Here is a 17,577-nt window from a genome sequence, read left to right as displayed (position 1 = left end):
CTTTGATCCCAGTGATTTGTTGGAACCTAGACTCAAGGACGTGCCTCGTGGAGTGGCTTTCCTGAGCCCTTTGCCATTTGCTTTTAATGTCCTGTGCAAACAGATAACCCAACGTTGGTGAACCTGTGTGTGCGCTTGTGCCGGAAACCGGAAAATCATCCTCCCGGTGCGCGCATGCGCGGCTGCTCTTCTGGTTTCTGGTGCTTCTGCAGATATGAAGACCAGCTGGCTGGCATGCATAAGCACACCGGAACCCAGAAGAGCCACAGGCGACAGCTCACGTTCCTGGAGAGATGGCTCTGCGTGCCACTTCCGGCATGCGTGGCATAAATTCGCCATCATGGCGATAACCCCTTTCATTCTGAAACCACTGTCTTTCTCCCTTGCATTAAAAAACCAAGCTTAGGCTCAATTAGACCCTGGAAAGTGTGCAAGAAGAACAACAGAGATGATCAAGGGTCTGGAGGCTAAATCGGATGATGAATGATTGAGGCAGCTATGGATGCGTAGCCTATTCTCCAAAGTTACCAAAGAGAAAGCCAACTTGGAAGTAAGGAGAAATTTTCTGATACCGAGAATGATCAATCAAGAGACTCCCATTGTTGTGGGTCCTCCATTTATTAAAAAATAGACTGGACAGCCTTTACCTGGGACGGTTTAAGATTCCTGCCTTGAGCAGGGGTTGGATTAGAAGACCCCTGAGGTCCCTTCCAGCCCTAGGATTCTAAATTTCCATGATTTCAGGACTTGGAATAAAAGCAATTATACTATGGTTTGCTTAGTCAGTGATTTCTTGATTAAGTCATAGATCATCATTTATGGACTACAGGTAGTCCTTGACTTACAACTTTTCATTTAGTGACAGTTCAAAGTTACAACAGGACTGAAAATGTGACTTACAACCATTTTTCACACTTACGACCCTTGCAGTACCCCCATGGTCACATGATGAACAGCCCTCTCTCAACAGATGGGGAGGAATACGACATCATCTATTTCCAGTCTACAACACAATCCTTTCAACAGTTCCAAGAAGGCCCCACACCCATTTGCACCACTCAGGTGACCCCGGGGACACAGATAATCTTCCAGGTGACCTTAAACAAGTGGCTAAAAGAATGCAAATGTCCAATTGTCTGCAAGGACAAGGAGTATAAATCCTTCCAGTCTCCAGCATCCAGTCAGAACTGAAGAAGATTCTTGGAAGCGAAACATCTTCAAATAAAAAAAACCAAGAAAGTGCGGTTGCCTCTTGAAAAAAGCACCTTTGGGACAACTATGACCTGGATGACTTGAGATTCTCTATAGGCAAAAGTCAGATGCTTGGCAAGAGAGTCATATTTATGATGATTGCAGTGTCCTGGGGTCACGTGATCAGCTTTTGCGACCTTCTGACAAGCAAAGTCAATGGGGAATCCAGATTCACTTAACAACCGTGTTACTAACTTAACAAATGCAATGATTCACTTAACAACTGTGGTTAAAAAGCTCGTAAAATTGGGCAAAACTCAGTTAACAAATGTTTCACTTAGCAACTTAAATTTTGGCCTCAGTTGTGGTCGTAACTTGAAGACTACCTGTATAAATCTCTCATTCCGCCAAAATAAAATACATTAAATTATGGTATAATATGGTACCTAAAGCCAGGTCTTAGTGACACAGGCAAATCGCAAAACTGTATAGATCAGTGATTGCGAACCTTTTCCGGACTGACTGCCCAAAGTGCACATATGCATGCCACATATGTGTGCCTGAACCCCCAAAATGCAATGCGTGCGCCCCCCCCGGCATGCACCCCGCGCATGCACATGTGGTCCTCTGCACATGCCCCGCCCCACCGTGCATGCACACGTCCCCCACACACACACGGGGCTCCATGTGCATGCATGCACAGCCCCCAGCACGTGCCCCTCCCCCCCGTATGCATGGCAGTAACCCAAAGACCAACTGGCTGATGGGAGGTGCACACACATGCACAATGGAGCTGAACTGGGGCAACAGCTCTCGCGCCCACAGAGAGGGCGCTGTGTGTCACCTCTGGCACACGTGCCAGAGGTTCACCATCACAGGTATAGATTGTGTTCTGTTAAAATCAGGATGACATGTTTTCACATAGTGGATCTTTCAAGAAAAGGGAGCTTTGATTTTATTGATATTTGGAGCTAACCTGATTTTGTGATGCCCAGCTAGGTGCTAGCATCTACTTGACTTTGGCTAATCTGACCAAGCTAAGCAGAGTTAGTTCTGGTTTAGCACTTGGAGGGGAAACCATTGGAAAGTTCTCGGGGTGTTGAGAGCAGAAAGCGGTGGCAAATTAGTTCCCTGGGACGACCAAGGAAATGATGTGGGTGGCTTCATGAGGTCCCTAGAGTAGGAGTAGAGTTTATTTATTTAAGGACTAGCTTGAACGTAGTTTTATATTGGGGTTTTTAAATCAGGGGTTTAAATGGGGTTTTAAATTTGTATTTAAAAGTTTTAAGGCATCAACTGAATTTAATTGTCTATTCTTTTTGCTGTTTTATATGTATTATATGTTTTCTGTTGTTTTATTGGCTGTGAACCGCCCTGAGTCCTTCGGGAGATGGGCGGTATACAAATATAATAAATAATAATAATAATAATATTGCTTTTGCTGTGTTAAAATAATGGAAAGTAAAAAAAAACGGAAATAATTTTACAAGTGAAGTAGGGAGATGCATTCTGCTCAAACTGGGGTTTACTATGGAGTTCAGTTAGTTCTCAACGTACATCCATAACTGAGCCCAAAATTTCTGTTGTTAAGTGAGTTTTGCCCCATTTTACGAACCTTCCTTGCCGCAGCTGTTAAGTGAAGCAGTGCAGATGTTATGGTAATAACAGGGTTGTTAAGTAAATCTGGATTCCCCATTGACTTTGCTTGTCAGAAGGTTGCAAAAGTGACCCCGGGACACTGCAACTATCATACGTATAAGACAGATGCCACGCGTCTGAATTTAAGCCACCTGACCGTAGGGATGCTGCAATAGTCATAAGTGTGAAAAACGGTCATAAGTCACACTTTTAAGTGTCATTGTAACTTTGAATGGCCAGTAAATGAACTGTTGTTAGTGAGGACTACCTGTATCATAATTCATTACATTTCTATCCTATTTTCCTTCTGGAAGTTCAAGGCAGTTTCTCTACTGTTGCTCCTTTCTCCAATCTTACCTCTATAACAGGGGTGTCCAGCAGGCTGGAACGTCACATGCAGGCCACGCCCCACCCTGGCTCCGCAAAGGCAAAAGATGTCGCGATCGTCACGTGACACGAATGAGTTTGACACCTGTGCTCTATTATTATTATTATTATTTATTAGATTTTTATACCGCCCTTCTCCCGAAGGACTCAGGGCGGTGTACAGCCAAAAAGATAAAAACTCTATATATATACAATTAAAAACAAAAATTTAAAACAGAGCATATTAGAAAAAGGCCGACATTAAAAATTTAAAAATTTAAAAATTTAAAAACCTTAAAACAATAAAACCCCAATTAAAATTTAATAAAACCATTAAGCCAGTCCCGCTTGAATAAATAAGTATGTTTTTAGCTCACGGCGAAAGGTCCGAAGATCAGGCACTTGGCGTAAGCCAGGGGGAAGTTCGTTCCAGAGCGTAGGAGCTTCAACAGAGAAGGCCCTGCCCCTGGGGGCTGCCAGCCGACATTGTTTGGCGCACGGCACCCTGAGAAGACCCTCTCTGTGTGAGCGTACGGGTCGGTGGGAGGCTTAAGGTAACAGCAGGCGGTCCCGTAAGTACCCGGGTCCTAAGCCATGGAGCGCTTTAAAGATGGTAACCAAAATCTTGAAGCGCACCCGAAAGACTACAGGAAGCCAGTACAGACTGCGTAGCAGTGATGTTACGTGGGAGCAACGAGTGGCTTCCGTTACTACTCGCGCACCCGCATTCTGGACTAACTGCAGCCTCCGGGTGCACCTCAAGGGCAGCCCCATGTAGAGAGCATTGCAATAATCCAAACGAGACATATAACAACCATCCTGTTGGGCAAGAGTCCAGGGAGATTTCACAGCTGAGAGTGGACTTGAACCTGGGTTGCCTTGCTCCAACATATTAACTAAGACCACTTATGGTTTTCTTCTCTTCAAGATACCCATGATGGTCATCCCAAGATGCCCATGATGGGAGAGGTAGGATTCAGCTGGTTTGGACCAGTTCGGGAGAACCGTTTGTTAAAATTCTGCCCAGTTTGGCGAACTGGCTAATCCCATCACTGGTGAAAACGGCCCAAAAACATGGCCCAAAAATGGGCAGGCCAACCAGTGGTGGGATTAGTCTGAACCAGTCAGAATTGCTGAATCCTACCTCTGCCTTTGAGGCAAGTGTCTGGGAGCCGGGGCTGGGTGTGATGAGTGACGTTGAGTTGGCCACACCCTCCCAGTCACATGACCACCCGGCCACGCCTACCCAGCCAGAGAACCGGTTGTTAAATTATTTAAATCCCACCACTGCATGATGGTCATCCTCAGGTTCAACCTAACCTACAAGTAAGCTGACTAAATCAGTCTCCTCTAGTTTATGTGTTCTTACTTGGAAGTAAAGTCTGCTTCACCCAGAAGGGTTTACTACAGAGTAAGTAAGGCATACTCTTTCTGTGTATGTTTGTTGTGCTGAGGTCTGCAGGGTTGAATGCTGGAGGACGGCAATTCTCAGAAGTGCTTTGAGTCTTTGCACCTGGCCTCTCCTCCTATAGCCGCTTTATAGTTCTTGCTTAGTAATTCCTGTCCTGTAGTGGGTATCTTACCTAATGTCTAATCCCGTGTGAGAGCAGTGGCATCTCACACCCTCTGCTGCCTTTCTAGCATTTAAAATATCCAAATAAAGAAGTTGAAATACTATCTGAAGTGTCACCTACTGGTCATGCAGCATAGAATAGCTGCACTTAGAACATTTGAGTTTTCCCAATGTTGGTCCCTTAGGCCCAACTCACAAGAAATAAATGAAATCAAATTTAATTTAAAGCAAAGGTAAAATTGTAAGCAAATGTAAAAAGGCAAAATATATACTTAAATATTCATAGGGAATTGTGGATGTTCACTACAGAAGAAAAAAATAAAGTTGTTCAGACAACAGTAAAACAGCAACTTCTTTTACTTTAATTTGTTAAGCAATAGTTTTTTTTACAATGTTAGTAATGAAACATCTGCAAGCAAACAAGTTTAGGATTAAGGACTCCAAACAGTATTTTTGTACAAATGAAGCAGAATCTCTGGAAAAACAGTGGAAAATTTTCAGATTATTATTGCAAATTGCAGGAAAGTCTAAAAAACAGAATCTAATGTTTTAAAGCAGGACACATCCAATGCCATAACTCGTGCAGAGAAATAAAATGACACTCGGCACCCATGGCCAACTGAAAATCAAAATTTTCATGCTGATTCCTAATGATATGGGTTGTCTATTTCTAAAAAAAGTAGCAGACTTTTCAAAGCAAAAGCCTTAAACTTCCTTTTCTGGTCTTCTCCAGCTTGCCATTTCCAAGTTGGGTGATTGTCTTAAATCTTGACAATTTTGTCATGACCTTAAGGACATCCTTTGACATCTGGGTGTCCAGGAATCTTTCCAAATGCAGATTTCTTTATTCTTTTGTTGTTGTTGCATATTTCATGTGATTCTTCCTTTTATAGAAATTCATTTTTGTTTCCCTTCTTGTCCAACTTTGGGATTAAGGGGTTTGTGCATCGCATGCATATTTTACTGAAAGAAGGAATTATTTTCCTGGTATTCCAGAGATTTTGATGGTTCTTTCCATTAGAAAAGAAGAGGCATATCTGTCTTGTTCAAGAGAATCTTTTAAAATGGAACACATTCGTAAATTGTGGTTTTTAAAGGTACACAAATGAAGAGGCATCCTGTTAAAATTTATGTAAAGCATCTTTTTAAATCTTTACTAACTTGGTTTGACTTCGCCTACAAGCTGTGTTTTCAGGACTTGAAACTGTGTTTTCAGGATAAAGCGAATTCCACCCACAGGACTTTTGTACTTTTGAAGCAGAGTTTGTAACTTTCCATATCCTTTGAACCCAGATTGACCAGAGTTTCGGATTTTCAAAATCAGTAATTTGTTCCAAAAAATCCCCAAACTTTGGTTACAAATCCTGTTTTCTGGAAGGTTCACATTATTAGCTGAACTTTTAGCTAAAAATTGCCATATATCTTGTTCCAAATTGTTCCAAATTTATTTTTAGTAGAGACCCATATAAATGTTTGCTTTCAGTACTGTAAAAGCTTAGATTAAGAACTTTAATAAGGAAGATAAACATCCTGTAATTTTTCTTTCTTTCTTTTTTGTATACTGAATTGCCTGTAATTGCATTGGAAGGCTTCTGTCTTGAATTGTGAAAGGAGAGAGAAAAATGTCTCTGAAATAGGGTAGTTTTCTCCGTTAGGCAAGTGACATTAGTTTAAGAACCTGAGTATTAATCTATTTTTCTGCCCTATCAAAAGAAAACCATGCAAGGCATTTGGCTCTAATGTGGTTGCTTTGCTTTTAACTTTCAACTTGGCAACAACCAACCCTGTTTTCACGTATCAAATACAAGGAGGGTTGATTAAACTATGATTAAGTAAATCATTTGTGGGTATTTGGCTGTCTTTCAGTGCCTCGTTTTATTGATCCTTCCTTTTCTTTGTGTTTTTATAACGAGATGAAAAAAATGAAAGAAAATTCTAGCCAAATTGCTGGAGTGACTCCTCTCTCGGAATAATAGGGCAGCAAAGGATCCCAATCTGACTCCCCCACCCCAAGGCCAGTCTCCCGCCCCTCTATTCCCCACCATGGAGGTGGCACCCAAGACAGACCCTGTGTTGGGTCTCGCAACCTTAATTCTCCAGCCTTTGAGTCCATGATCCAGAGAGATCTGAAAGAGTTTATTAAGAAAATTGCATTGCTGTGTTATTTTTTTTTGGGGGGGGCACATATTTCAAAGGTGGGCTTGTGGGTCAAACAATGTCACACACATTATAGGTAGTCCACAATTTACAACTTTTTCTGTAGTGACTGTTTGAAATTATAGCAGCATTGAAAAAAGTGACTTCCAACTGATCCTTGCGTTATAAGACCATTGGTGGCCGCCCTGTGGTCACATGATCAAAAATTAGGTGCTTAGCAACCGGCATGTATTTACGACGGATGCAGCATCTTGGGGTTATCTTGGGACTTTCACCGCCAGCTACCAACAAGCAACCAGATTCCTGCTTAATCGTGGCAGAAAAGATTGTAAAATTGGGCTTGATTCGCTTAACCAACGCCTTGATTCGTGATCGAAATTCAGCTTCCAACTGTGGTTGTAAGTTGATGATATCTGGATAACAACTTTGTGTTAGGATGTCATCTGGTGACTGGCATAAACTAAGTAATTCACATAATTTATACAACGATGATGTTTGATTTGGCAGGGTGATGCTAAGACCTTTCAACGTTATTGGTCTAACTGGACAGTGTCCTGGCGGTCAAAATACCACAATCAATACAACTGAAGCTCCGCCCCTTTTTAATGTCAGTTGTTAAAAAAGGACAGGGCTTTAATCGCTTGAGGTGGCCGCCATCTTGACTTTTTTGACTCCTTTTCTGTGGACAATCCTGAGTTGTCTTGAAGGGAGGGAGAGCAAGCGAGGCATTATTATTTGTCTTTTTAAGATCAACGCGAATGCTATTCTGTTTGTTTTATTAGCATTTAAGATTTGTATGCTTGGCTTTGCTCTCTTGATTGTGTAAAGGCAGCTGACCCAGTTTCTTTGAGTTTTCAGCATTGAGCAGAATCCTTTTTTCCATTGTGCCGGCTCTATAAATTACATTTACCTTTTTTGTAATCTACGCTGCGTTCTCTTGCACTGCACTGGAAAGCTGATCGAAGGAATTAAACGACGGATGATATTTGATATTTACTGTTCAGTCATTGTTTTGTTCTGTATCTTACCATGCTCTGTGTAAAATCCTACCACACAACAAATCATTTTAAATTGACCTCTGCATGTTGATAGCAATAGCACTTAGACTTATATACATCCTCACAGTGCTTTATGGCCCCCTCTAAACACTTCAGCCTCTTGCCCCCAACAATCTGGGACCTCGGAAGGCTGAGTCAATAGCAATAGCAATAGCATTTCCTCTTCGCATTGGGTAGACCAGGACGGTCCTTAGTTTTCCCAGAGAAAAAATTGCAGGCTACAGGAACCAGGAGCACCACTCAAGTGACCCTCAGGACACAGATAAACCTCCAAGTACTTCAAGTACCCTCTAAAAGGATGCAAATGACCAGCTGTCTGCAAGGAATACAAATCCTTCCATTCCCCACAATCCTGTCAGAGGTGAAGAAGTTTCTTGGATGAGAAGCGAAACGTCTTCAAAAGAAAAAACAAGAAAGTCCAGTTGCCTCCTGAAAAAAAGCACCTTTGGGACAACCATGACCTGGATGACAGAAAATCCTACGGCATTTCAGGACCTCTTCACAATTGGATACCTGCTTTCCTGTCAAACAGACAACAAATGGTCAAAATTGGCAATGCTCTATCAAATCCTGTTCCTGTCAAAAGTGGCGTTCCTCAAGGCAGCGTTCTTGGACCAACACTCTTCATAAATGATCTCTGTGACCATATCTCAAGTTATTGTGTTCTCTTTGCTGACAATGTCAAACTATTTAACACCACCAACAATACTACCACCCTTCAAGAAGACCTTGACTTTGTATCCGATTGGTCTAAAACTTGGCAACTCCAAATCTCAACCAGCAAATGCTCAGTCTTACGTATTGGAAAAAAGAACCCAAACACTAAGTACAAGCTTGATGGACATTACCTTACAGATGACTCGCACCGTTAAAGATCTTGGAGTTTTCATATCAAATGATCTAAGTGCCAAAGCCCACTGCAACTACATAGCAAAAAAGTCTCTAAAAGTTGTAAACCTAATTTTGCATAGCTTCTTTTCCAAAAACTCTACACTACTAACCAGAGCATACAAAACATTTGCTAGACCTATTCTTGAATACAGCTCACCTGTCTGGAACCCATACCACATCTCTGACATTAATACAATTGAACGTGTCCAGAAATATTTTACAAGAAGAGTTCTCCGCTCTTCTGAAAACAACAAAATACCTTATACCTCCAGACTTGAAATCCTGGGCTTAGAAAACTTAGAACTCCGCCGACTCCGACAAGATCTGTGTTTAACACACAGAATCATCTATTGCAATGTCCTTCCTGTTGAAGACTACTTCAGCTTCAATCGCAATAATACAAGAGCAAACAATAGATTCAAACTTAATGTTAACCGCTTCAATCTTGATTGCAGAAAATATGACTTCTGTAACAGAGTTGTTAATGCTTGGAACATATTACCTGACTCTGTGGTCTCTTCTCAAAATCCCAAAAGCTTTAACCAAAAACTGTCTACTTTTGACCTCACCCCATTCCTAAGAGGTCCGTAAGGGGCGTGCATAAGAGCACAAAAGTGCCTACCGTTCCTGTCCTATTGTTTCCTTTCATTATATCAAATTAATATAGTTATTGCATACTTTTGCTCCTATATATGCTTATATGATATGTAGTTATTTTATGTTGATGCTTGTATATACTGTTGTGACAAAAAAAAAAGAATCTCTACAGACATTGGGTATCAATGTTTCTCAACCTTTGCAACTTTTAAGATGTGTGGACTTTAACACTCAGAATTTCCCAGCCAGCTATGCTTAAAGTTGCAAAGGTTGAGAGCCTCTGCTGTATATTGTATAGTAATAGTAAGAAAGAAGAAAGAAGAAAAAAAATTTGCAGTTTTTTTCTTAATAATTTTATTGAAGTTCTTAGCACAGTAAAAACGATTACAAATTAAACTAAAAGAAAGAAGAAAGGTGTAGAAAGTGCAGAAAAATAAAGGAAAAAAGAAGACGAAAGAGAAAGCAACATCATGCCTTTTGCAGTCAACTGATCCTAACCCTAACCTTTTTGAATTTGCACACAGGAGTCTTATTTAGACAGGCAGGTTAGACATGGTTTCTATTTGGATCAAGAAAGGAAGTGGTGATTAATACTTAACAAGATCATCTGGGCTGGCTGAGGAATTGGTATTCCGGATTAATGAATAATATATAGGGATTATGCATTGAGGGGAGGGCAGCTGCTGTGCTTCCCATAAAGACACAGCTGGGGACTCCTCTGAAGGGGTGCAGTGTGGATGCGCTGCCCTTCCGCCTTAGGGGCTGAACTCAGTCTTGTCTCGTGGAAATTTAGAATTAAATGATGAAACTGCCCTAGCAGGCCAGGTTTAGGAAGCACATGGTCTTCAGTGCCTCTTGTTGGTTTGGGTTAAGAGCCGTGGTGGCGCAGTGGTTAGAATGCAGTATTGCAGGCTGACTGTCCACTGTCAGGAGTTCGATTCTGATTGGCTCAAGGTTGACTGAGCCTCCCATCCTTCCGAGGTCAGTAAACTGAGGACCCAGATTGTTGGGGGGCAAGATGCTGATTCTGTAAACCACTTAGAGAGGGCTGTAAAGCAGTGTGAAGCAGTATATAAGACTAAATGCCATTGCTACTAGGCCCCCTCCATTGGGTATGGGATATTCATGAAAGGAGAGTGGCAGGTTCTTAAATGACCCTGGGCAGATCATGGTCTCATAGTATCTAGTCTTATGGGTGTAGTTCTCATGCTTTGGGGAGGAGAATCTGCGAACGGAAGCGGTGTAGAAATCTAACAAGGACACAGGACAGCCCAGCCACTGTTCTAGTGGATCCCTACATCCTTGTAAGAAGGGATTTCCAGGAATTGTATCCGTAGGGCTTTTCCTGTCGATTAGCACCTTTTTGTCACCGATAACAATTCCAGAACTCAAAGTAACAAGTTCAGGGGTGGGTGGGCTTCAAAATTTTTAGCAAGGGGTTCTCTGCCCGGTTGCTGGGTGGGTGTAGCCATGATGGGCGTGGCCTAGTTGGCCTCCTGCGTTTTTGCCCTCCCAGGGTTCTGGAGGCTTTCCTCAAGCCTCCAGGAGGTCGAAAACAGCCTCCCCAGGCTCCCCCGGCCCTCTGAAGCCATTTCCTGCCTTCCCAAACTTTCAGTAGGCCCGTTTTTTGCCCTCCCCGAGCCTCCATGCGCACCCTGCCCTTACCTGCATCCAAAACGAGCCGCATGGAGACTCCTGGGCGGGGCGGGGTGGGGCCATCCAGCTGGTTTGTATTGTAAAATTGCTCCCTCTTAATAACCTGACAACAAAATTATTACAAGATAGAAAAGCCGACTGAGGGTTTATTTCAAGGGCAAGGAATCCTTCGCTCGAATGCTGGCACTGAAGCGGTCCATTGTCAGGATCGTTAGCTGCAGCAAAATGTTTTTTTCCTTTGAGAAATTCCTCCTTTTGCCTAATTATTAATGGTCAAACCTGATTCTTGGGTATCTCGCTACCTCGGCTTCACAGAGTACTCGGCGCTTAGTGGGCGGATTGTGTGGAAACGTTGGGTTTGGTTGGCTGAGTTTTCACATGAAGACGTGAAAATGGTGGCTGGTGCAAGGAGCGCATTGTGCCAGGTTTGAGGGTGGTTGGTTTGACTCTTCTTGTTTAATGTGAAACCAGCTTTTGCGGGCTGCAGAATGACGAGCTTTCAGAGATGGCTTCTGAACTTGGGCCAAGGGATAAGAAAATCTGGAGCTTTGTGGGTGGACACAAAGAGAGGCTCGGCCGGGTCGTGGGATGGAATCTGGGGCTTTCTCTCTGCAGGCTGGCGGAGAACGCAGAGCAAGGAAGCAGGTATCTGTGGAGATTCTCAGTCATCCAGGTGATGATTGTCTCAAAGGTGCTTTTTTTCCCCAAGAGGCAACTGGACTTTCTGGTTTTTCTTTGAAGGTGTTTCACTTCTCATCCAAGAAGCCTCTTCAGCTCTTGACTGGATGGTAAGGAATGGAAGGATTTATATTCCTTGCAGACAACTGGACATTTGCATTCTTTTAGCGGGTCGTTAAAAGAAGCCATCTATTTCAAAATTGAACAGCCCTCTCTCAACAGAAGGGGAGCATCATCTATCTCCAGTCTACAACACAGTCCTTTCAACAGTTCCAAGGAGGCTCCCCACCCATTTGCACCATTCAGGTGATCCTGAGGACAACAGATAAACCTCCAGGTAACCTTAAACAACTGTCTAAAAGAATGCAAATGTCCAGCTGTCTGCAAGGACAAGGAGTATAAATCCTTCCATTCTCCAGCATCCAGTCAGAACTGAAGAAGATTCTTGGATGAGAAGCAAAACGTCTTCAAAGAAAAAAAAAACCAAGAAAGTTCAGTTGCCTCTTGGAAAAAAAAGCACCTTCGGGACCTTTCAGGAAGCAGGTACTTCCTGAAAATGTGTGCTGATGGATGCCTAACTTCCTTGGCGAGCGCAAGGTTGGTGAAGCTCATCAGCAATTTTCATTTCAAGGCTGGAAAGCCTTCTGGGTTTTCTGCCAAGGCCCAGACGGATCTATCTGAAAAGGCTTTGAAAAGCTCCACTGGGGAGATGTAAATGTCTGAGTTTGTTTGTTTGTTTAATCTATATTGCCGCCTATTCGCCCATGGAGACTCAAGGTGGCTTACAGAAGATAAGACCATATTTAAAACAGTAAAAACTAACCAAAAAAGTCAAACAAATTAATATAGTACCAAATAAAAAAATCACCCCCACCTCCCTTCCCCCCCCCACCCCAGTGATAGCACATCACTCGAGCCATTTAATGAGCTCCAACCCACTCTGGGTTCCCCAGGCCCGCTGGCAGAACCAGGTCTTCAGCGCCTTCTGGAAGAGTATTAAAGTGGGGGCCATTCTAATCTCTGGGGGAATGATGTTCCAGAGAGAGGGAGCCACCACGGAGGAGGCCCTTCTTCTGGGTCCCACCAGGTGTGTCTCCCTCGGGGAAGGGACCCACAACGTTCCCTGCCTCCCCGCTCTGATGGGTCGGATAGATGTGACTGACAAGAGACGGTCCCTCAGATAATCTAGTCCCAAGCCATGAAGGGCTTTAAAGATGACAACCAGCACCTTGAATTGCACCTGGAAGCAAATCGGCAACCAATGCAGCTCCCACAGAAGTGATACATGTGCACACCAAGGTCTGCACAACACCATGCGGGCCGCTGCAGTTGCACTTTTTAGGTATTTTAAGAAAAAGTACTTTTGGAAACTGACCTTCATACAGCAAGTGTGGGAGTGCATATTTCCAGAGTTTTAGCCTGAGTACAACTGCGGGTGTCTTTGAAATCACATGCAGGTAATGCTTGCTTAACATCCACTTGTTCAGGGACATTTTTAAGTTATGCTGGTGCTGCCCAAGAGGCAGTTAATGGGTCCTTGTGATCATGGGCATTGTAGTGTCCCGTGGTCACGTGACTGTCATTTGTGACCTTCTTGCCAGCTTCTGACAAGCGAAGTCAATGGGGAAGGTTGCAGTTGGAACTGCAATCGTAAGTCGGGGAGGTAACATCGCATCTTAGGACTGCATCGCTTAATGACTGAGTTATGGTCCTAATTACAGTCAGTAAGTGAGAGCTACTTGTATTGCTGCAAGCCTAAGGCGTCCCCCATTATTGTCTTCATATTTATGATAATCCTAGGCATTTACATCCCAAGAATCCAGGAACCTCTGTAAACTAATGCAGTCGCCGACAGTGATACCTGAGGAGGCATTTGAATTTTCTAGTTTGATTCCGATTTCTTTGACTAGCTATAACACCAGCCCCAATGAGCTTTAAAATCTGACAGTATTGATTTCCAGAGTGCTAATTGTATCCTGTAGGTTCTTTCCTTCCAACAGATTTTGTTACGCCTGCCATATGTTATTCTCGGAAATCTGTTATCCAAAGAAGCATTTCCTATTTAGCTCAGGCTCTAAAGTGCTGATATCTGTATATGAGATAGTGTCACATATCAAACCGTGATTTAGTGAGTAATTCCACGTTTGCTGGATCCTATATAACATCCTGGCCTAAGCCGGCAAACTGTACTGAGCATGTTGTGTGAATTTTTATTTATAGCCTAAGTTTCCATTTTCTTAATGTATGGGGGCCCTCAAATTAGGTACTGTGTAGGAAAAATACTGTGTAGGGAAAAAAAAAAGGGACGCGGTGGCTCAGGGGCTAGGATGTTGAGCTTGTCGATCGAAAGGTCGGCAGTTTGGCGGTTCGAATCCTTAGTGCTGCCGTGTAACGGGGTGAGCTCCCGTTACTTGTCCCAGCTTCTGCCAAACTAGCAGTTTTGAAAGCACCTAAAAATGCAAGTAGAAAAAATAGGGACCACATTTGGTGAGAAGGTAACAGCGTTCCGTGCGCCTTTGGTGTTGAGTCATGCTGGCCACATGACCACAGAGACATCTTCGGACAGCACTGGCTCTTCGGCTTTGAAACGGAGATGAGCACCGCACCCTAGAGTCGGGAACTACTAGCATGTATGTGCTAGGGGAATCTTTACCTTTACCTTAGGAAAAATAGGCTCCGCTTTGTCCAGAAACTTGTCTCTGTAGACTTCTAGTTTTTGTGTCTTAAGTGCTTGTTCCTCAAAAACCAGAAACTTGTCATGTTGAATATATACCCAATCATCAGAGCATGTGACATGATAGGCAATGCACTGGCTCTTTTCTAGCAACCTATTAAGTTGTCTTGCTTAACCACACTGTACTTAATGAACCACATCAGTTGGGTTCACACAACATTAAGGCTTTATATCACGGCTTTATTTTCCAGCTTGGTTTTATGTTCTACTACTATTCCTTAAGATACAAACAAGGAAAACACGTCATAGTTTTAGTTTGAGCCAGCTGCCGGCTAGCGTGGGTAAGGTAGCCATACCTGTTTTTGATCTTCAAAGCTCTGCTGAGTTTCTTTACCTGAAAGCAGTTATTAGAAGAAGAAGGTCAGCAACCCCGGTGCCCTCACCTGTTCGACTTGTCTGTCTGGCTAGCTAGATTCTTGTCACCTGAGCCCTTTTTTGGCTGGGCTTGGGATCGTTCACTCACAGGAACAATGGCCTCCGTGCTCATCTTCCATGCCAGAGGGCTCTTTCACCAGGCCTCACTTAAAGAACAAGGCAAGAGGTGGTTTCACCCAGTGGCTCTGCTCTCTCTCTGTGTGTGTATGTGTGAGCCATTTGCTAATTTGAAAATAGTGACAGTTAGTACAAGGAGTAATGCTGAGGAACAGCTGCAGCCCAACCACCGTCAGATAAAAGGAAACCAAGTCCAGCCTAGAACTGCAGCCTGAGAAAGCACCTCAGACAAGACCCCCTGCAAGTTCTTGTGAAAGGAGGGGAAGCACATTCAGAAGAAGATGCGTCGACAGGTGGTCCTCATCTTATGGCCACAATTGGGACATAGGTTTTTGGTCACCTAGCACATGCGGATGGACCCTTTTTTTTTTTACTGTGGTCACTAAGCATATCACTGTTGTTAAGTGAACATGGTCATTAAGTGAATCTGGTGGTACAACAGTTGTAATACTTTTAAGGGTGGGTCATGTCATTCCCCCACCCCAGACCATCATAAATCTGAACTGTTGTTAAAGAAGTGGTCGTACATCAAGGATTACTTGTATTAGGTTTACCGTAAAACTAGTATTAGCACCCATGGCTTTGGTTTCTAGTCCAGTGTACCTTGAAGAATTGAGGTTGATTTTCTACATCTGAATGTGCTTCCTCTCTGCCTCCCCTTTATGTTCACCCGAAGGACACTTTCTTGGGTAACAATTCTGGTCCAAATTGCTGTGCTTCTTCCTCCCGTTTGTCGCGTCATTCCTTCTCCCCATCGGGGCATCACATCAGCCCTTAAACGGGGTTTGAAGGAAGTCAACCCGGGGCCAGTCCTGGCGTTTTAGTTCAGAGGCTGGACGCCTTGCACGAACCCTGAAACTGGTTGCAAGGAAGAAGCCCCGGTTGAATTCGGGACACGGATGTCGTGCGAACGAAGAAAGCCACGCCGGGGAAGAAATCGCCGCGATATAGACGGGCGGCAGCTTTGACTTCAACGTCGCTGGGTCCCTTCTGGAGTTTAGCAAAGTAGGTAGAAATGGCATCGGGGCACCTCAAGGGTTCCGCCCGGCGCTGTGGAAGGTGGAAGAGCCGGGCCCGCTTCCCACGAGGCCCGCCTGGGCTCCCGGGGTTTTCGCGGAGGGCGGCCGGGGCGAAGAAACAAGCAGGCTGCGGAGCCAGGCATCATCTCCGGCGCAGCCTGACGGCCGGGAGCCGAAGGCGGCGGGGCGGATCTCCGCTCGGCGCGCCCGTCTGCGGCGCACAGGTGGGGCGCCGCTTTTTCCCCAAACCCGGCCGCGGGAGCGCGCCTCGCCCCTGGCCCGCAAGGCAGCCGGCGGAAGGGAGGAGCTGGGGCGCGTCCCCGGCCGGCAAAGATGGCGCGCCCCGCCGCGGGAACGTGCAACCCCAGCCGGCTCTTCCCCCGTGCCAGCCAATGGCGGCGAGCACGTTGGGCAGAAGGGAGGCGCGGCCGGGCGGCCCCGAGCCCCGGGCTCCGTCCCCAGCGCGCGCCTGGAGCGGGAAGGCGGGGGAGCGCCCTGCGTGCAGGCGAGGGGGCCGTCATTGCTCGCCAGCCGCCGGCGCCATGGCCACCCTCAGGTAGGTGGGCTGCCCGCCCCAGGCTTCCCAAGGGACCCGCAGCCGCCCAGGCTTCAGGCACAGCGCGGGGATGCTTGGCCGCCCCCGCTGCACCCCCCCCCCAAAGCCGCTAACTAAGTTAGCGGGACTTGCGCCGGCTCAGCGCTCCGCAGGCGTTGGAGAGGGTGGAGGGCTCCCTCGCGGCCAAGGGAGGAAGGCAGCCGCCGCCGCCGCCGCCGCCGCCGCATCCCCTGCAAAGCCAAAGGGAGCGTGGCCGTCCGTCTCCCGCGCGCCCCTGCCCGGACGAAGCGGTCTGTGGAGCTGCCGAATCGGGGAAGGGACCTCGCTCGCTCGCCGGAGCCCCAGCAAGTTCCCTGGATCCAAAGCGCCAGCGCTGGCTCTGGATACCAAATACGCGGGGTTGCTTTTAAGTGCGGGAGAGAGAGAGAGAATCTGCCCGGGACGCGGCGTCGGTTTTAGCGGAGGAGCCTGACCCTCTTTTCCCTCCGATCCAAACGCACCCCCTCCAAGATTTTGGGAAGCCTTGCATTGCAGCGATAAGCAGGCAAACCGTTTGGAAAGAACTCTGGCGGCTGATTAACCCGGATTTTTCTCCAGCCCGCTTAAGGGGGAAAAACAGTTCGGATCTTTTAAAAAAAAACAAAAAACAGACCTGCCCGGATCTGGATCGCGCATCTCCCCATCCGAGAGTTCTTTTTACCTGTAGGATGGTCGACAAAGGCCGGTTGGCTGACTGGGTCAGCGGCTTGGATTCTCCTCCTAACCCCCTTTAAAGCTCTAGAAAGTTTCTGGCTCGGTCGAGCTGTTTTTTATCCGATCTCTTTGGAGAACTTCTTCCGATCCTGGGGCTTTTTCTGACCCTCTTTAAGTGAATAAATCGTGCCCAAAAACAGGGCAGGAGGGATTGTCTCAGCAATCTAATGGAGTTGATTTTGAAACCTTTGCCCGGATCCAAAGCAAAAAGTGTAGGG

General features: G+C 45.3%; 1 protein-coding gene and 1 long non-coding RNA gene across 4 annotated transcripts in view; one reads left to right on the top strand and one right to left on the bottom strand.

Moving 5' to 3' along the window:
* The window catches only part of ADK (adenosine kinase), a 283,761-nt gene that overhangs the window by 7,500 nt on the left and 258,684 nt on the right, over positions 1–17,577 (top strand). For 2 of the 3 annotated variants that reach the window (XM_058188631.1, XM_058188630.1), the window contains exon 1: positions 15,904–16,606. The exons of the other annotated variant lie outside the window; for it this stretch is intronic. In XM_058188631.1, the coding sequence (XP_058044614.1) occupies positions 16,047–16,606 (560 nt within the window). In that variant the 5' untranslated portion in view covers positions 15,904–16,046. Of the gene's footprint in view, positions 1–15,903; positions 16,607–17,577 lie in introns of those variants that run through there. 3 annotated transcript variants of the gene reach the window in all.
* Positions 14,699–15,743, bottom strand: LOC131201076 (uncharacterized). Its single transcript, XR_009155777.1, has 2 exons — positions 15,635–15,743; positions 14,699–14,873 (listed from the first exon to the last, which is right to left on the bottom strand). It is a non-coding gene; the product is annotated as an uncharacterized LOC131201076 (long non-coding RNA).

The sequence above is a fragment of the Ahaetulla prasina genome, chromosome 6, assembly GCF_028640845.1.
Source record: "Ahaetulla prasina isolate Xishuangbanna chromosome 6, ASM2864084v1, whole genome shotgun sequence".
NCBI classification, from domain to species: Eukaryota; Metazoa; Chordata; class Lepidosauria; order Squamata; family Colubridae; genus Ahaetulla; species Ahaetulla prasina.
This window is presented reverse-complemented; position numbering and strand designations above follow the sequence as displayed.